A 21,772-nucleotide genomic window follows, 5' to 3' on the forward strand; every position below is an offset into this window, starting at 1 on the left:
ATACCTATTTAAATCACTACATAGTATAAAACAAAGTCGCTTTCTCTGTCCCTATTTCCCTATGTCCCTTTGTATGCTTAAATCTATAAAACTACGCCGGATTTTGATGCGGTTTTTTTAAATAGATAGAGTAATTCAAGAGGAAGGTTTTAATATATAATTTATTAGGCTTGAGACAAAGTGGGCGAAGTCGCGGGTGGTAAGCTAGTAAAAAATAAAAGGTTCCGTTCTCATTACCAAGTGGAAACAAATGAACGACAGCTTTGCGTCGCGAACAATGACATTCTAGCTGAAGTGCATTCAACTGGAAGACAATATCGCTTAAAATCTTTTAAACACGTGTATCTGGTTTTCCTTAATTATTATTTCTATATTTAGGGCAAATATGTAAGTGAAGGGAGAACCATGACAACTACCCATGATAAATTACAAAAAGTTTGGAAAATCCAAAAGTGCACGCCTCATAATCTCATCCTTTACAATAAAATTGATTATTTATAAAGGTGTATATTATAATATAAGTATGTGGATACACTTGTTCTCATGTGCCAATGCTCTTGTACTGTCTCAAAACAGTTGGAAAAGTAAAGAAAGCGGTACCGTAATAATTGAGCTATTTTTCTTGTGGCCCCACCTAGATGTGAAACTGCGCAGGTTTAAAGGACTGACTACCAACTTATTTTTTTAAACCTTGACTTATAGTATAAAGAATCGAGTTTATAATGGTGAATTTTGAGTACACTATAAATATAAAAAAAGTCGATATTTTTTTTTGTTTATTTAATAACAATTAAACCACATCGAATCAGACCCTGAAAAATGAAAGGGTTCTATTCCTGAGCATACTCAAGCGTAAGAGAAAAAAAAAGACTCGATTAGTAAAGTATTTCGGTCGCTATCGTGTTAACAAGAAAATCCTCCGCACATACAGACACACGGACGTCCAAGACAGAACTTTTTTAAACTGTTTTTTAAGTAGTTTAAATAACAAAAATGACATCAAAAATATCATGAATGTTAAAAATAGTGTTTTTTCTTAATATGTGTGTGTATGTATTATCTTACAAGTGCAATGTATTATGTGGTATTATGATACATAAAGACATTTTAAGTTTGAAAAATCAGATGTTTTGCGCGAAGTGACAGTAGTACCCACCTCAACGCTTCGCTTATGAGGCGTGCAAAAATACATTTGTTTCATAATCAATTATAAGTGTGTTATTACGGACTATTACATACAAAAATTCAACAAAAAATCTTCTTTCTTAGGTAGTAATTTATTTTTATATTATGTACTAAGTATAAGATATGATATACCTAGCCTTGAGAATATTTAATGTACACGCCTTAAAAGAGGTTTTAGGATTTGCTCGTAAGATTCCAGTAAATCCAAGTTGAAATATTAAGATAATATATCAATGTGCTTCATGAAGCGCTGTTATTTATACTACTTATACATAACTAGCTGCTCCGCGCGGTTTCACCCCCGTGGCTCCACTCCTGTTGCCCGTAGCGTGATAAAATATAGCCTATAACCTTCCTCGATAAATGGGCTATCTAACACCGAAAGAATTTTTCAAATCGGACCAGTAGTTCCCGAGATTAGTGCGTTCAAACAAACAAACAAACAAACTCTTCAGCTTTATAATATTAGTATAGATTAAAATTACACGTAAAGTTTTCGTAATTTATTGGCAAGACATTCATGAAAAGTTACCCCTGTTTTTCGTTCTCAAAGCTGAAATATTCAAAATGTCTTTCGAGCTTGTATAAATATGAAAGTGTTGTAAATTTCAGCTCCTTAAGGGCATGGTTTTAATATAAAGCTAAAGTTCGTAGTAATATAATTAATGCGAAAATCTTGTTTCCAAGTTGAACTTTGAAATGAAAATAGTTGAGATCCGAGGTCAATCATATTTATCAAAAATCGAACCCTAAAGCGTGAAATAGGGATATTAATTACATGTTTCACTCAATGTTCATTGAAGATTTATAGCCAACTAGCTTTCCACCCGCAGCTTCGCCCATGCAGTCAAAGAAAAACCCGCATAGTTCCCGTTCCCGTGGGATTTCCGGGATAAAACTTATCCTATTTCCCGGGGTAAAAAGTAGCCTATGTCCTTTCTCGGGTATCAAAATATCTCTATATCAAATATCATGCAAATTGGTTCACTAGTTAAGGTGTGATTGAGAAACAGACAGACAGACAGAGTTACTTTCGCATTTATAATTAGTATGGATTATTATCAAAAACTACTTTTAGATATTAGGTACTTTTTAGCTTAAAATAATGTACGTAAACATACGTATCATACATACACAGCAACAGTTTTATAAAATAAACGTCTGTTCAAGGCACTAGTGTAGATTGTTACTGGGAAATACAGCGGAAATAGGCACTTCTATCGAAAAGCCCGTAGCAACGTAGACACACGTAGCGCTACGTAGCTCGTAGCAGTCAATGTCAATTGGGTAAACGGAATTTTCTCATTAGGCGTGAGGGCAGTCTAATTATGTATCTGTGACCTTGTGAATAATGAAGCTAAAATTATTGAAATTTAGAAAAAGTAAATTAAATTTATCAATATAATTAGAATTTTTAATTAAAGTACTGTACTATTCTTGTCTGTATGTCTGTAATCTTAAGATGGTACTGTCACTATTCTTCAGATTTTCAAAATACGTTTAGGTACATGAGTACTTACTTTTGTTACGTGTGTAAATGTGAAGCGATTTTAGGTTCTTATTCACAGAAGTTAATGTATATGAATTATAATGATTCTATCAAGTACAGACAATGTGGTATTTCACAATTAGATCTTTTCATTTTTTTAATTTAGAAAAGCTTTTTTTCAAAATCAACATAAGCTTCAGCTTCAGTTTTTAAAACTAAATAGATTTACTTTGCAAAATATCTTATAAGAACTATAAAGGCATCAGAAATGAGCAATTTAAAACCTTAATAAATAGTTATCTCCAAAGACAAAGGTCTCAGTTGAAACAAGTTGAGGAAAGCACTCCAGAATTCTTTGATGTGGTAAATTTGATTATTCCATTTCCTCGTCGTGAGAAATGTAGACCGTGCTTTAAATTTTTGTGGCATCAAAATGATGACAACTGTGGACTATAACTTGCCAGGAAAACTTTTCATTTTCGTGAAATATAAATAAATAAATATTTCGGGACAATTTTCACACACGGTACGATCTGATCCTAATCCATACTAAGCTTTCGCTTGTGTTATGGAAACCAGATGGCTGATACATATATAATTTTAAATAAATACATATATAGATAATTAACACCCAGACACAGAGCAAACATCTATGTTCATCACACAAATATTTGCCTGGTTGGGGATCGAACCCACGACCTCTGGCTTGGAAGGCAGGGCCACTACCAACCAAGCCAATATAATTTTTTAATTCTTTGTACTGCAAATAATTCATGTTTTTATTCACTATATTTTGGGGTGTTTTTATGTTAGTATTAAGTTACTATGTATGATATTATATAAATTTTGAGACCTGTAAGTTCTTAAAGTGTATATTTATCACGACTTGCTTCACAATGTGGTCTTTTAAGTACTAATAACTTTTATAATGTATTTGTTATTAATTGAAAATATAAATTTAATAATGAAATGATTAATTGCTTATTATTCAAAACGATGTTTCAATAACTTTACATTGAATCCGGTTAAGGCACAGGTCCTTTGCTCGATTGCAAATTAATTTCGTATATTTAACTGAATTCATTATTGCTCACTCTCATTTCTCTAGGGAATCACTTTAACTTTTAGGATAGTATTGAACTTTATACTCGATATTAGGTTTGTTATTACATACATATTCAAATTACTATACCCAAAACATTTATTCATTCAGTAAGATGTAAGTAGCGTTCTTGAATCAAACTCAGTCAACAAAAGCGTTTTCGAATCGACAAACTGAGGTCAAACTACACAATCAAAAATTTGCGACACCGATTCGAATAAAAAGTATCTATCTATCTATATATGTATATCTAATATATCTATCTATCTATATATCTATATATATACGTATATATCTATCTATATCTACCGAAATGCTGAAGTTGCTTTTTAAAAACTATGTAGCTGTACAGCTGTACAAATATCTACTTGATCTTTTGCGTAATTCTTTTCAACAACTATTTGAAACAGCTAACTGCAAAATAAGCTCTTATTCGGTTTGAAGATAAATGTAATAGTAATCATTCAAACATTCTTCATAAATTCTTCTTAATATGGACTTAAACTCACTCATCTGACGGACAATCCTTCAATACTTAAAGTACATTTCAATAAAAAATATAATCTGAAAGTTAATTTAGAGACGGGAATCAAGTCACGTAGCGGCTCTCACCGGTGAGTTATCCCTCTAAATATTCTTTCGAACACTTAACTAAGATTCGTACAAATAAATGATTTATATATAAAATCTATGTACAATATTATAATACTTTATAGCGATAGGTACTATACAAATACCTTGTATATAATATAATATGGGATAACTTGTAAAGATTAGATTGAAATATAATAATTGTTTATTGTTATTTTATAATTATGATAAAATAAATCAACAATTATACTTTATTTTTTTTTTAATTAATTTTATACACCGAATTATTACGCTGGTCCATACAGAGCGAGCAGCCTCGCGAGGCAAATGCTGCACGAAGTAGCTCGGTCAGTGTGGACGTGGCTGGTCGAGAAAAATGGAACAAGCCTGTCAAATGTGATTGTTGTTGTGATGGGATTCCGTTATTTATTGCTAGAAATGCAACAACATATATGGTGAAAAACTCTTGAATGAATTTGGTTTGGGTAAGGTTCAAACTCCAATGGGTTTGGGATTCGAGGTCGGATTGTAAGGAAAAGTAAAAGGCCTCTTTCTTGTTTTGTTATTTATTACACTTGTTTTGACTGGCATGAGAATATTTTGTTACAACGCTATTCCTGAACGACTGCCAAGATGTAATATTTCATAAGGAATAAATATGTTATTTTTTTACGATAAAATATTATTGAAATCAACAAAACTTAAGATTATGTTTCACAATTTATTAATGATTTAAATGAATTGTAAGATATAGGGTATGTGCCATAGAAATCTAAATAACAAGACACAGTATGTGCTCATATTATCTGTACTCTAATATCATCACAATAGAAGGAATATATCTTTACCGCGAGGCTATAGACGATTCGTTTTTTTAGTAGAAATGGTCTAATTTTATAATTCAAAGTTTGTTTAATTGCGTTCCCTTTCATTAGACACAAGAGATCAATTTAACCAAAATTCGAACAGATACTTAATGAAAATAATGTCAAAAAATAAACCAATATCGCTGCTAAGTAAGAATTTGTAAGAATGTATCAAGAACTAAAAAGCAATAGCTTTAACTAATATTCATTTCATGATTTCACTTGGGTATTGTTGGTTGAATTTTAAGGCAAGTAAGTTCCCTTTTTATTAATAATATTTTAATATTATACCCAGGGTATCCCAGTTGTTTATAATACACTATTCCTTATACCAAGGATATAAATTACGCAAAGACAATATAAATCTATTTTTCTGTCAACAGATAAGTAAGATAAAATAAAAACAGTGCTTGTTACGTGTATTGTGTGTTTGTTCAATCAGCACTATTTGTTTGGTCTCTGAATAGTATAATTTATTCAAACGAACCGCAATCAACGTTCATACGAAAATAGAAATAACTCTTGTGATAAACAGAAATTTTACTTATATTTTCTACCGACTTGGAAAAAGAAGGTTGTTCTCAATTAGATTGCATTTTTGTTACCTTTGTTACCTCAGACGCAGAGCTCTGAACTGATTTAATCGATTTTGATATTTTTCTTTATTTGAAAGTTTTTCCATCTTGTTATTTTGAAAACTTCAATTTTGTCCAGTTCAGATGATAATTTGAAGGCGGTTTGGCTTTGTATTTGTCGTAGTTGATTTTTTTTTATAATAAAACAAACAAGTCTATATTCGCGAGAATATAGTAGGTATTTATTTATTTTTAAATGTGTTGTGATAGCGCCATTTTGCAGCTTTGAACATGAATTGATATTTTATTTATTCATATGTGATCTGTTGAATAAAAATAAAATGCTGCAATGTATGACTGTCAAACTGCTTCAAATGCTATATATTTTTTTATTCTTTTTTTCCCTGAGTTTTTTCCATTATATTTTAAAATAGAAACAAAAAGATTAACACACAGGTGAAGCTAGTTTACACTGATAGTATGGAAATAATTAATTGCTCTTATATTATTCTTAGAAATTTATTTATATCGCAAAGTGTAGCAATAGTAAAACATCAACAGATTCCCATAAAAATGTATGGATTCTTCAAAGTATTAATGAAAGAGGACAGTGAGTATATTTCAAACAAATTAAGCTTATGTATGACAAAATAAAGATAATTATAACACGCGACTGCCTCCGCAATAATCCCAACAAAAGAGAAATATTTTCTTCTTCACTGAGTGTACAAATACATTTACCTTTGAATATCCAAAAGGCTTTTGTTTTGAACAATAAATTGAAATACGATGGTACGGTTATGTTAGTACGAAAAATAAATTAAAATATAATCTATACATATAATAAATCTGTAGAAGGGTCAATTCTGTACATTGAAAATAATGAAAAAATAAATAGAAGGGGGTGTTACTGGATCGATACCAAACTCAAATATGCAGTGATTAAATAAATTTTGTCTGTCTGTCTGTCTGTCTGTCTTTCTGTCTGTCTGTCTGTATGTGAAGGCATCACGTAAAAACTAACGGTTCGATTTCGATGAAACTTGGTATAATTATACCTTATTATCCTGGGCATAAAATAGGATACTTATATCCCGGAAAAATACGTAGAAAAAAAAAATCTTAATTTTTCTTAATTTTTCCGCGCGGACGGAGTCGCGGGCGGAAGCTAGTAATATCATATTTTCAGTTCACTCATTTTTGATGTCAAATGTCAAATATGCAGCTACGCCAAAGCTACACCAAGAGCTACGCAATACTATTTTTACAGTCCCACCGTGTATTACAATAGTGATATAAAAGCCCAAAAGCCCCATGTCCTTATTGTTACACGCAAATATCTGCCTTTTTTGGCTTGATTTTCGAGGTTACAGGTTATCTTTTGTCTAGAAAGGCTTTTATGTAATCCTCAATCTGGTAAATAAATGAAAACAGCTTACGGAACACACAATAACAAAAGACAACAAAAGTAACAGGTAATATTCAACAGGCGATTTAGCACAAATAATAATTAAAAAAATACTAAAACAATAAGAAACTAGAAACGACGCTATAATATTTTTCATTTCAAGTTAAAGATATTAATAGACATTAATTAAAGCCCCAACGAGACGGTGCTTTTTTTTAAAGTATTATCATATTTTAGAAGACAGACGAGATTTTATATACCTTAAATACCTATTTCAAAAGTATTATAAGCTTATGCGTCGAGTTGCTTCGACGAAATAAATAGCCAAAGCATGCAAGATAAACCGCGACAACTTGACTGCAAAATCGACGCGAACAAAGTCACGAACGTAGCCAGAAGCTAATATAAAATATTGATAATATTAATTATTACTTAATTTAACTTTTTATCTTCAACCTACAGAGATTTGGTCCGGGAGCCAGAAGCATATTTTATGACCAAGTTCCTCTCAAGCGGTAATTAGTAAAATGCATCAAAGTATAGTATTATGAAGCCTCGTGAACGTCAGCTGGAGCTCGGTTGGGGGGGTGAGCGGTTGTAGCCTCCCACGCACGTAAGAAAAAAAAGCATATTCATTCATTTCCTCTCAGCTAAAAATTTGTCAAATTGTAGCTAACCCAATACCTCAACGAAAAATAATAATCAGCTGGTTACAGCATGGTGTATTATACGTCAGCTGGTGTCTCGAATATAATGAGACATTAACAAAATCATCGAGATACGTGGAATTCCATCAACATAAGTCCCCGTAAAAGATAAGTAATAACTTTATTAATTATATATTATACTATTATTTTTTTAATAATTATAGTTAACTAATGTTTTTAGTGGGTTATTTCATATTTGTTACACTTTTAGGTAGTTATGTGAATTTGATGATATGATAGTTATTTTTAAATGTAGTTTATAATATTTGTAAAAACATGTTTACCGATGTGGCTGAATGTACGTAGTACCCCGATCATGCGCACAACTAACCACCTCCAAGTACCTTATTACTGTCTATATTATGCTAGCGTGTGTTGCTTGAATTTTTAAAAATAACGATAATAATTAAAGACACGTCATTTCATCTCAGATGAAAATTTGTGAGCTGATTGTTAATATACTGATGCGATAAATAAAAAAAATCAGCTAGCAATAATTCGAGGAAAACCTAGTCACTTGATGCATATAAATTGGCAATAGATGCTTCTGTCTAACTCCTATGTAATAACTTTCAAAGTATCAGCTGACGGTTTTTCCACCAAGATACAGCCAGCTGACCTATATATATATCCACAGTTACATATAAGCTATCATCAGGTAAATTTTTGTTTGAGAGGAAATCACGGAAAATAATTTTATTTTTTTCATGTTCGAGACACCAGCTGACGTATAATCCACCATGTTGTAACCAGCTGATTATTTTTTTTCGTTGAGATATTGGGTTAGCTACAATTTGACAAATTTTTAGCTGAGAGGAAATGAATGAATGTATTTTTTTTTCCTACGTGCGTGGGAGGCTACAACCGCTCACCCCCCCAACCGAGCGCCAGCTGACGTTCACGAGGCTTTATAATACTATACTCTGATGCGTCTGACGAATTATCTCTTGAGAGGAAATAATTAACCAAATTTGCACCTGGCTCCCTAACCAATTGATTGATTGACATACAGATGTCTGAGCTTTTATTCGATAAAAAAAATCGCGTTTTAAATACATTATATACCTAATTTAAGCATTAGTTATAATACGTCTTTCACAACGAAAATGCTACATGTTTACATATTTAGTTCCTTTGTAATAGTTTTAAGTTGTGAAGGCAAATAAATGAACTTTTATTTATTTATAATATATCGTCACATTTTACTTCATAATATAAACGTAAACTCGACTTCAAGAAGTGTGGACACAGAATTTAGTGCATTCACCGCTCGCCATATAGGATATTGGATTATCGCATTATGCACAAACACGCTGCCCTCAAGTGTCATGCAAGCAAGATGATCGTTTCATCTTGTTTTGTTCCTTGTTTCTCGAGTAATACGAAAAAAAGACTATTTGTCTATGTTTTATTATAATTAATTTATGTATTCCGTTATTCATACATATATGTTTAATAACTCAGGCCCCGGAATCACAGACACAATAGAAAATCTTTTGTGTCGTGGACCGATCAGGCCGCTCGGGGCTCAATGGGTTAAAACTATCCAATCAAATTCAACTTAACCTTAAGTATCTCTAGTCAAAAATCAACCTCCTAAAGCTTGAAAAAGGGATTGAAAGTTTTTATTTTGTCCTTTGGTCACCGCAAAACACAACATAGTAAACGATATTTGAAGTAAAGAGCCACATTACTTTTATTATATTCTATCTAGCTATACATTTTCTATGCTATATTCTATTAAGCACCAAATAAGAATGAAATTTAATCGTCCGAAATAGACCTATATTTCACAGCTGGTTGTTGAAAATAGCGTATCGTGACTATTGTGTTTTGCATGTATAGATGTAATAAGTATTTTATTACTAGGTTTACTAACATTTATAACGAAAGTTCTGACTGTAGTGTTATTCTAGATCCGAATATCCTTTCCTATTCCATATTAGTTACATAATCTGTATCCATAAAGTCCCGTATTGTGCATTTTATGTATATTTTTTTAATGTTATTTCTTTACTTTGGTGTGTACAATAAAGCTTTGATCCATTCATTCATTCATAAGATCATCAAAAAACATAGTTTAATTGATAGCATTGAATTAACATGTAAATTAACTCACGTTACCAAATACATCCGGAAAACGATCAATGGAAGAAGCCACGAATTTACATCAAATGTATAATGTATCATATTATATACATTTGATATAAATTCGTGGAATGTATTTTATCACGGATTCTATAAACATGTTCGCTGAATTTGTTTAATATGTAAATGTTAGATATGGTATTCATAAATCTTATATATAAAATTCTCGTGTCACAATGTTAGTCTGCATACTCCTCCGAAACGGCTTGACCGATTCTCATGAAATTTTCTGTGCATATCGGGTAAGTCTGAGAATCGGCCAACATCTATTTTTCATATGTACCACGGGCAAAGCCGGGGCGGACCGCTAGTAATATCTATAATTTTGCTGAAAGTCAATAATAAGGAAAAACAAAAACGCCACCAATCAAAGAAACAAAATAATTTCTAAAACTTTTTAACAAAGGTCTTCATAAAAATTCGTCTTAATTATTCATGAAAACTCCCGTAATTTTATTAAATTTAATGAGACAAAGAGAGAATTTTACTGTAGAATAAACGATTCTTTTTCTTTCAACCTGGGAGATTAGCAATGATTCTTATACCTAACATTTTAATTATTTACTGATTAGACTGTAATAAATTTACTTAATAGATACTGTATTATACTGCAATACATAATGTTTAAAAAGTAAGTTCAATATAAATAGTGCGATTAATATATTTAAATATATAATATACCTACAATGGTATTTCATTTGATATTATTTAATAAAATTAAAAATAAACATGAACAATAATATTATAGATAATAAGAAGAACTACTGACACATTAGCGTTTCGATATAAAGTTAATACCTAATTAAAAAATTTTAAAGCTATGACATGAGAATTTAACATGTTCGATAAAATGATTATTAAAAACATTAAATATTTACACCACTTGGTTAATATGTATTATCGTTTATATATATTGTGCGTATTTAATTAAAGTGTACCCTTTACAAACATGTAATTTATGTCTAGTGGGTACATATACATTTTAAATAACTTACTGCTCTTGCCGGATCGCTCAGAGATTTCTCTGACCGAAATCACACATTCACTGGCGGTGGTGTATAAAAAAGTCCATTCCAGCTAACAATTCCACAACACAACAGTACAATACCATGTAATATTAACGTATACACAGTAACACGGTGCCTTTCATACAAAATTAATTTAAAACTTGGATTTTAGAAAAGAGCGTCGCGTTGTAATGGTGCGCCTCGTCTGAGTCGAGAGGGTTGTTGTTGCTAACCACGCATGCGCTCAACTATCTCGCTTTCCAACTACGTGCACAGAAATGTGTGCACGTTATAATGTACGTGGTTTTTATTGATAGACGAACACAATAGAACACTGTGTGCATGCAAGATGTGGGTACGGAACGCAAAAATGGAGGTAAACTTGGATTGTTCTAAAATCGGGCATGTTGTTATTCTATTCTGGACCTTCCTATTCATAGTTTTTCCTTATATCGATTAGATACCTATGTTTTTGGTTTTTTTTATGGCAACTTCCATAAATGGAATAATAAATTGGCATAGGGGTAATCATTGACTTATTAATTATGAAATAATATGCCGGTAAAAAATATACCACTATCTACAAACAATTGTCTTTTTTTGTAAAAAAAAACATTCGAAGAAACTAGCTTGCATCAGGAATTATTCTTTCCAATCGACCACACTGATATAGCTGCTCATGACAGTAGGCATACATAATTCATTAACATGACCTGCTTTCTACCCTCAATTTGTGAATAGAAATATCCCAAATTAAGGAAAGATCCCTCGGTTGTTTTCTGATATTAAATTCCTTCATATAAGTTGTGTTATTATACGATAAAAACTACATACTACATAAGTTTATTGTAAAATATAGTTCAAATCTTATAGGGTACTAGCGGTCCGCCCCGGCTTCGCCCGTGGTACATGTTTACGTTTTCTCTACATAAGAACCATCCTCGTACTTCAAGGAATATAATAAAAAAAGAATTATCGAAATCGGTTCAGCCGTTCTCGAGTTATGGAATTACAACTAAAAGTGGCATTGATTTTTATATATTAGACTAGCGGTCCGCCCCGGCTTCGCCCGTGGTACATATTAACGTTTTCTCTACATAAGAACCATCCTCGTACTTCAAGGAATATAATAAAAAAAGAATTATCGAAATCGGTTCAGCCGTTCTCGAGTTATGGAATTACAACGAAAAGTGGCATTGATTTTTATATATTAGAGATAGAATAGGGTATAAGATTTAAAATTGTAAAAATACTAGCGGCCAAATTTCGCAAACTATGAGCGCACTAATCCTGCTGCGCTACTGCTGCTAGAGTCTAGACTATTAAATTCATATCGAGTTATTCACAAAAAATATAACAAGTGATAACTGCGTTAAAAACAACCGACTTCAAACTTGCACTTGCAAAATTTACAAATACCTACAGACAAAAATGCTCATAAAATAAAAACTACTGGGCCTATCCGAATAAAATTTTTATGGAACCAATTCGACACCATCCCGCATCGAACAAAAAAAGAATCAAGTAAATCGGTTCAGAAACCTCGGAGTAATCGGTGTACATACATAAAAAAAAATATACCGGCCGAATTGATAACCTCCTCCTTTTTTTGAAGTCGGTTAAAAATAATAAGTAGTAGTTGCATCGTGAACTAAGAAAATACTTTATATACTTTTATTGCCGATTGGATAGGTCCGAATTCTGAAACGCTTCTTATTTAACATACATATAAATTATGTCTAAAATTTTATTAAAGTGAGCACATTTCTCAAACAATTCGGTTCATATTACTGAAACTGTAACACCTATTTGTAATAGGAGCAATATATTCGAAGGAAACACTACAAAGTCTCAATTATCCTTGAGACTAAGATAAACGTCAAGAGACACGCCTAAGGCTTTTAGCAAACGTAAAAATATTTTCTAATTTAATTGAGTCGCTATTTCTAAAGACGATACTTATTTCTTGTGAAGAGCTTCCAAGAAATTCATTTGGGCTTCCCTTTATTTTGTTTTAGGTGTGTTTTTAGGTCTTCAATCTTCAATTTAACCTTTTGATGTAAAAATGATATAAAATACAAGTAACGAAGTTTATATTAGTAGGTATAATACTACTTACTAGTAGTCAATCCTTGCTTTGTCGCTAAACCGAAATTATTTCGTAAAAATTTCGAACTTTATAATTATTATGATCTTGAATTTAGTGTAGTAGTTACACATTTTCAAAAGTAGCTTCGAGTTGATATCGTAATTGTTTTTTATGTTCAATTACTGATTGCGATTAGAGCAAATGGATACGTTTTGTTATATAGTAATCGTTAAGCTAAATTGAAGGTCTGAGGGTGACTTAATCGGCTCAGTACACTGCTGTTGACCACTATTAACCAAACAATACTGAAAGTTAAATATTCTGTAAATAGAAAAAATACCGTGCTCCAGTGAATAGTTAAATAATAAAGGACATATAATTTCTTTTTTGGACCAATTTTTACATGAGCCTAAAATATATAGACTGATTTTATTATACTATCATAAATTGATACGCCCATTAACTAGTTTGGAAACTGGCGGATTCTTTTTTTATAGAAGCTGTTGTTGAATAAAATAAATACATTTATATTAAGTAGTATGTAAACTCCTTTGAATTTAAATAAATACGTTTTTATTTTATTATTTCAATGAACAGATGTAATTTCCTGTGGTTTTATAAAATTCATGTATATTATTTGTGATAAAATGAAGCAATAACACTTTTAAGGCTTGGAAAAAATGACAAAATAAATTATCTTTTGTATTATATTAGATATACAATTTCATTATTTTCTTTATCTCGGATCTTATTAATGAGTTCAATCTCATAAATTAAAGACTTTAAAATTATACCTAGGTACTTTACTATTTTAAAAATATTCGACATCTGTTATATTTATATTTTGTTTTATAGAACAAGCGTTAGATTGATGAGATTGCTCCATACCTACAAAATTCGCATTCAGTTACACACCAGAAATAAAAACCCAGACTTTTATATGTAAAGTACACTTCGTTTCACGGTAGATTATTGCACTTGCACCTAATTCCGGGATTCATATAAAATCTACCTGAGATAGTTTATCTGCTAGCAGCTAGACAATCCAGACAAGGGCATTGCCTGTCTAGCCAGGCTGGTTATCGACCAGGCTGGGTTCAGAAATGCAATAATGTGTCTGTTTCATTGTTAGCTACTAAATTTTATGTCCAAGTGTTGCCAGATTTGTTCACAATAAAACATGTCCCGCAGAAGATATTTCAAAGCTATGGATATCTTAAATACATTCAAGACGACTTATGGAGGCTGGTAGGCTTATCTCAAAAAAGTGTGATTAAATATTTTATTGGCTGATAATACATCATGTGGTTCACAGAGCACGATGTATGAAATGTACTAAACAGCTAAAAATGTGACCAAGTTATAAATGTTATAGATCAAGTGAAAAATAGGAAACAATGAGATAATAGAAACAATCCAGTCGTTTCGAATAGATTTGGTCAGGGTCAACGTTTGAAACTGTATAGAAATAGGAACCCATTAAACGACTCTGTAAGCTTACAACTTATGCCTAATTATAATAAAAAAGCCCATATTTATCACTGGACCAATAACACGTCTAAAAAGTATCTTTCAATTTGTGGGTGCAAATTGTGAACGCTGAACATTATCCATCAGGTACCTAATCCATCTGTTGAAATGCCTTATAAAAGGGAACTGGGAACTACAGAAACGTATATTCGTATTCAATATTTACCTCTCATGAAATGTTCAATGGTTTGATAGAAATGGCGGCGTAAGGGTTTAATTTATGTTTTCCTTTTATGTCTGAAAAATATGGCTAGCAGCTGCTACTTTAAGTGAGCAAAATACATGGGAAATATTTTGCTTGATTAAACGTATTGAAGGTGCCTATCATAAAAGTACAACGTATTATTTGCTATAAGTAATATATTTCAATTTGTCACATTTATTATAGTCTTATAAAAATTGCCACATAATATGTACAAAATATTGCAGCTTCAATACATACAGTATAAAACAAAGTCGCTTTCTCTGTCCCTACATCCCTATATGTATGCTTAAATCTTTAAAACTACCCAACGTATTTTAATGCGGTTTTTTCAAACAGATTCAAGAGGAAGTTTTTAGTAGATTAATTTATTAGGTTATACATAAAGCGGGCGAAGCCGCGGGCCGGTATGTACATAGTAATTAATAAATATATAGTTTCCTTAAATAATATTGCCGAATTTTGAAGGTTATTTTATCGTCTTTATTTCGGCAATGACCTACAAAGAACCCGCGAATAACCCCGTTTAATACCTATTATGATAACCGTCAATTGAATGTAAACACGCCACCCTTAAATAAATTCATGTACAAAACTATTATTCCTATTTCCTACTGGCTATCTGTTCACCCCTAGCTCAATTGTTAATAGATAAATTACATCAACAATGTGCATTTAATTATATTTCATACTAGCAGTCCGCCCCGGCCTCACTCGTGGTACATAATATTATCATGTAGCCTACCAAAAGTTAAAGAATTTTGAATAGGTCCAGTAATCAGTTTATATTCAGCGCTGAGATAAGCGCATTCAAAAAACAAACTCTAGGCTTTTCTAGGGTTCCGAACGTCAAAAGGAAAAACCCGGAACCGTTATTAGTAGCATCACATTGTTTTCCGTCTGTCTGACGGGCGACGGCCTGTCTGTCAAGACCCTTTTTCTCCGGAAAGCGTGGAGGTATCAAGCTGAAATTTATATTGAATACTCAAGTCTACCGTCGCTCGAAGCTGTATTAAACTTATAAATGCAAATTTGCGAGAATTTTGACATTCGGAAGGGACTCAAAACTTACTGGGTACTCCGTGATCACAAAATCTTCAAATTAGGTTCAAGTCTTATAGTACAGATAAAAGAAAATTTATAAAAAGTAAACATTTACAGTACATATAAAAAACAGGTTTACACAGAACCCTCTTTGCGCCAGCCCGACTCGCACTTGGCCGGTTTATAGTAGTAATATTTTGAAAATGAAAATCAACTAAATCAAACCGCCAACTTTCAATTTATCAATGCATCTACAGACAACTACAAGCCATCACAGATAAATACTATACTGGGTCATCTACACATATTGTTTACATAAAGAGTATAGACATGCGACGAAGGCTCGACAAATTGTGTTAACCATAACATAACCTACTTGGCTATCCGCCAGGGGTGAATGACCCTTGGCTGGTTGCAACTTTGGTTTGGTATCGAACGGTTTGTACTTGGCGTGGTTTCGGCAGTTGGTATGAGTTTTTCTTCTTAGTTTTGTGTATCTGTGGGCGTGATCGGATTGTCATTTGTTAAGGAAGTAATATTAGTTGAAAAAGATGTATAAGTATTAATTCATGTGATGTGTTGATTGTAGGTACAAACAAATTGTTTACAAGCAAAGCAACATCAATTGTTAGCCTTCATCATTTTAATGATATTTTAATAAAAAACAAAGTTATTAATTTGTCAATTCGGAGTAACCAAGGTTACCGGCCAATTTAAACTTTGATTAAATTTTATTGACGTTCAATTATTTTGTCAAGTAAAACAACAAGAAAAAAAAAGAATTTAATTTGGAAAATTTGTTACACGTAAATGAAATAAATGTGTCTAAATGAAGAGTCATCAAGCTCGCTTATAGTGTCCAACATTTGAGGGTTCAATATTTGCTCAGTCTAACAAACTAACTTCAATGTACGATGCGTTGGATACGGCATAAACTGGTTTAAAATACCATGAGATATTTATATTAGCCAATGTAATTATTGTTGAGTTTATCAATAATTGATAACAACATTTCTTTTTGTATGAAGGACCATCTCAAATCATTAGATTTGAAACAAACACTCACTATTACTTACAACATTTCACGAATAATAACCTATTAGCAGGATGTAGGTATCTTAATGTTAAACAATAAATAGTTAAAAAAATGCCATATCCTACATTCGCACATCACCACAAATTGCGCGGATCAATACGCGGTCCTTGTGCTCCGCCCGCGTATCCATCTGGGCCTAAGCTGAAAATCGACATATTTGCACATTAACCATACAATTTAAATCTCAACAGTATTTGCTAGAACATTGCAGAAAAGTTAGAGATTCTCAACTCTTATTATAATATAGGTATGAACATCTGTGAATGCTAGAGTTTATCCGTCTGTCGACGTAGCCTTCACAGCACCGATTTGTAAGAAAAACATTCAACAAAAAATATACTTAAGTACTTTTTTTTGTTCATCAGTAAAACCGCGAGCAACAAATGTTTTTAAAATACACATGGTCCATTGATCACCTGGTGATCAACTTACGACCTTTTCACTCTCATCTGCGTTCCACTGCACGTATCGCGATGAATGCATTTTACAAATCTGCGTTATAACTGTGGTTACAACTCTAAAAATAAAAAGGTGCTGTCTTTTGTAGACCGTCACTTATTAACGATATTATTGTGACCAGTAGAGGCAACACTTAAAAATACTTATGGTAATACGTAAAGGAGCCTAATGTCTTTTAATCAAAAGATGATGATATTATGAGCGGCTCTTTGATTTAAAATTACATAGTCGATTCTTCTAAACCGCTTTGGTAATTAATTGTATCTCTAATGACATAATTAGAGAAACCACATTAGCCACAACAATATATAATATTTTGTATATGTTATAGAGCAGTGGTGGCTCAGTGGTGAGACCTCGGACTTCGAATCGATAAGTCCGGGGTTCGAGACCAGGCGAGCGCGCAGGAAATAAATTGATTTTTCAATTTATCTGCGCATGTTGTAACATCACCACTGCTCGAACGGTGAAGGAAAACATCGTGAGGAAACCGACATGTCTAAGAATTAAAAAGTTCGACGACATGTGTCATCCGCCAACACGCACTTGGCCAGCGTGGTGGATTATGGCCTGTACCCGCATAGGAGGCCCGTGTCCCAGCAGTGGGAACGTATATGGGCTGATGATGATGATGATATGTTATAGTGTTGGAAATGTGTCTTGTGAAATCGCCGTCTCTGGAATAAATAAATATTCATATGAAGCAGGTAATTGTGTATTAAATTTATTTTCTTAAGTTTTATAGTATCTTTATTGTTATGTGTCAAAGATATTATGATACTTCGAGCATTAAAAAGTAATAAAATTTCAGTGTAATAATAAATTTTTTGGAAATAATTTTTAGGATTCTTGGAAAACGTCAGTTTGTCACATCTATATTTACATAACAATCTTGTAGCCTACTTAATAAAAATACAAAAAACAGCTGTTTTAAAATGAACTTTACCAGTTTATATCTGCTCAGCATATAAATTTGGCGCAAATTTGAACTTATTTTTCCACGACTCAACAGAAATTGCAATACGTTTAATAAGAAATTGGAGTCACTAGGTTCTGTGCACTATTATCGCTATAAGATTGATCATTTCATCATGAAAAACGACTGACGATGTCTCTGAAAACCAAATGCTTTACTAATTACTTTAATTGAATTAAAAGTTTTAAATACCTTATCAGCAAATCTTGAAATAACGTAATATGTACATAACAGTTAAAAATAGTAACTTCATTCAATATGGAATGCATGCCTTCGCTAGACTTATTGACTAATGTATGTACTTAATGATTTCTTAGTTTACTCATACCTTTTTTGGAAAGGTCCCACCCTCTGATTATCTATCGGTGACACCTTTGTCTCACTAACTATTAGTTCATTTAGTAATCGTTTTGTTGGCGGCGTCATTACTTTCAAGTCACTAATTATTTAATAATGTGATCGATTAATCATGTTTACTTCTAGTGTGATAACAGTTGTTGTGTATTTCACAGTATCGTGTTTCGCGTTGCAAAATGTTCAAGGGTGAGGCTTTTGTAGTTGTATCTAATACCATTTTCATTTATGCCGCGGAAATTATGTAAATAAAATCATAAATACAAATAGGGTTAATAACATAATTTTAGCGTAAGTTGACGCAGCAGTTGAAATATATTCTACAGATTAGAGGATTGGACTATCCTTTTTAAACGATAAATTCTTAATAATTATTCAGACATTATTCTTCTCATAAATAAATAAATTCTTACATTTTCAGAACAAAACCGGTACTTCAGAAAACTGTGGAAGCATTATTTATCGATAGATCTGATACGACATACCCCGGAACATGCAAAGTTTTTATATCATCAACGAAACAGACCAAAATTTGCAAACGGGAACCAAGCCTACCAAAAGTGTTGCAGACAGCAAAAGCCCAAGCAATAAACGCCTGCATCGAAACATTCCAATACGATCGATGGAATTGCTCTTTAGTCTTCAATAGAAAAGCTAATAAGAGTATTTTCAATAAGATATATAGAGAAACTGCCTTTATCCACGCTTTAATAGCAGCTTCTATAACTCATGCTGTCGCGAAAGGTTGCGCCTCGGGCGATATAACTAAATGCTCATGTATAGGAAGTTTCAAGAACGCGTCATGGCAAATAAAAGGATGCGGAGACGATTTCAAATATGGGAAGAAGTTGACGAAGAATTTTCTAGATCTGAGACACGCTGGGAACGATCAGATTGGCGAAATTCTCAAACAAGACGTTCACATTGGCATGGATGCAATTGGTGAACAATTGAAGGAGGTCTGCAAATGCCACGGTTTCTCTGGTTCGTGTACAACGAAGACTTGTTGGAAGAAGTTAGCACCGTTCAACTCGGCGATGGGGATCTTAAAGAAACACTATCACCACGCGATTAAGAAGAAATTGGTAAACTATACGACGAAACGTGCTATAGCGCCAAAAGCAAGACGAAGATTGGAGAGAGATAGGAAGAATTTGCTGTATTTGCAGAAAACGCCAAATCTGTGTGTTAGTACGAAGGGCAGGGCTTGTAAAGACAGAAATAATTGTGCTACTTTATGCTGTGGAAGAGGTTTTGTGGTTTCAAAAAGATTTGTCCGTTCTAGATGTAGGTGTAAGATGGTCGATTGTTGTGTTGTTAAATGTGATACGTGCGTGGAAGAAGTAGAAAGTTTTACTTGTAAATAACGGTTAATATTTATTTACTATGTGGCAGATAGGTTTTCAGCCTAGGTGTTCAATGAGAAAGAAAACAAAAATTAATTTAACAAAATATTTAAAAATGCTTATTACAAGATATTAATTAAAATGTGAAAAAGGAATAGGAATCTGGATTCGTATGAGATATTGAATTAGAAAAGACTGTGATATAATAAGGATAAGGTTTGGAGGGAATATTATCAAAGAGATTTTATGGAAGAACTAAGGAAAAGTAATAAATTATTTTGTAACATATTATATGTATATTATATATATAAATTGTTTTTGTAAAGTATCGGCTATAAAATTATTAAATTTTTCTGAAACATTATGCTTTTTATTTTTTTTTCCAAAATAAGCTAACGACGCATGTTAAAATACATTAGTAATTCTAATTTAAACGTTTACGGTTTTATGCCTTTTATACGATTATTAATAAAAATAAATATTATTTAATATATTTTATACATCTAAACCTAGCTATACTTTCATTTCATTTATTTTCATATTTCACACTCATTAATAATAGCGCCATCTACATGAATCTTAAAGAACTACAATCGCAACTGACAAGAATGTCTCGTCGTTTTTAATTTTCAAACAAGGTTTCAATAGTGATTTCAAGCTGTGATACTAGATGGCGCTGTAAGAAAAAAGTAAAATGGCTCCTATTTTCTACTTGATTGAGATGTTTGTTTGTATTATAATCAAATTGAAATTCCTGTTATTCAATGAAGACGTGCGTTTCGCGTGAATGCGGAGCATCGATGATAAGATCTAATGTTCCTTCGCGAAATTTTATATGCGTGAATTATCTTGTTATTTTGTTGCCTTGTAGCCAGAAGGACGTGTTTATGAAAAATAATATTATAGCACAGACTAATAATAATATACTACGTATACAAATTATAGTAATATTTGAATATTTTCTTACGAACGACTGCCATTAAAATAATTTCTTTTCAAGTTTGATAAAAATATGCATATTTAAATTAATTTTATAGGTAGGAAAGGATGCTTACCTACTGCAGCTTTAGTCAGTTTTTTTATTCATGTCCATATCAAGCCTTACAGCTAGCACATAATATTTTTTTATTATATATTTTACTTAGACAAGTACGTACTGCAAAATTTACTGCTACCAATAATTTTTGATTACATTCTTAAATTAATTATAATAGCCGAGATAAGAAATACACATTTAGAACATTTTAGTGTTCACCTAATTGTGAATTAATCAAGGATTCGTATATTTTTTACAGCATAGATTTGTGTGCACGAACGACGAAATTCAAATATTTTCAAAAAAATATTTAATGTTACTTATTACACTACAATTAAACATAAAATAATCCCCAACCATTATTATTAGATCTTAAAAAATTGCAAACTAAATATTCGCATCCGCGTGGGACTGGGCAAATTAATCAAAACGGGTCCGATTTACAAAAAACCTGGTCATAATGACTAATGAATACCACGGCCAGTGTATTACTGGCCTAAAGACCCAACATTATTATTATGACGCCTATAATTGACCCATAAACCATTAAGGCTGGCTCAGA

The 21,772-nt window shown here is 32.1% G+C and overlaps 2 protein-coding genes across 4 annotated transcripts in view; one reads left to right on the plus strand and one right to left on the minus strand.

The window, feature by feature from the left end:
- LOC123706129 (sodium bicarbonate cotransporter 3) overlaps positions 1–11,298 on the minus strand; it is a 39,491-nt gene extending 28,193 nt beyond the window's left edge. Inside the window, exon 1 of one of the 2 annotated variants that reach the window (XM_045655291.1) lies at positions 11,067–11,298. The gene's annotated coding sequence lies outside the window, so the exon portion shown is untranslated. The remainder of the gene's footprint in view (positions 1–11,066) is intronic. The other variant, XM_045655292.1, reaches the window with a different exon arrangement.
- A 124-nt stretch (positions 11,299–11,422) lies between these two features.
- LOC123706130 (protein Wnt-4) lies at positions 11,423–20,195 on the plus strand. Of its 2 annotated transcripts, none has more exons than XR_006753369.1 (2): positions 11,423–11,454; positions 19,250–19,343. XR_006753369.1 is itself a non-coding variant. In XM_045655293.1 (2 exons), the coding sequence occupies exons 1-2, from the start codon at positions 18,944–18,946 to the stop codon at positions 20,193–20,195; spliced, it is 1,020 nt and encodes a 339-aa protein (XP_045511249.1). The 2 variants fall into 2 exon arrangements, 1 of the variants encoding a protein (XP_045511249.1); XM_045655293.1 differs by lacking the exon at positions 11,423–11,454 and adding an exon at positions 18,944–19,017 and having other exon boundaries at positions 19,250–20,195.
- Positions 20,196–21,772: the final 1,577 nt, after the last annotated feature.

Source organism: Colias croceus, chromosome 3 (genome assembly GCF_905220415.1).
Source record: "Colias croceus chromosome 3, ilColCroc2.1".
In the NCBI taxonomy this organism is placed as follows: Eukaryota; Metazoa; Arthropoda; class Insecta; order Lepidoptera; family Pieridae; genus Colias; species Colias croceus.

Coding starts and splice junctions, on each gene's coding strand:
- LOC123706130 (XM_045655293.1), top strand. CDS start 18,944: ATGTTTACTTCTAGTGTGATAACAGTTGTTGTGTATTTCACAGTATCG. Junction 19,018..19,249: donor GCGTTGCAAAATGTTCAAGG/GTGAGGCTTTTG, acceptor TTACATTTTCAG/AACAAAACCGGTACTTCAGA.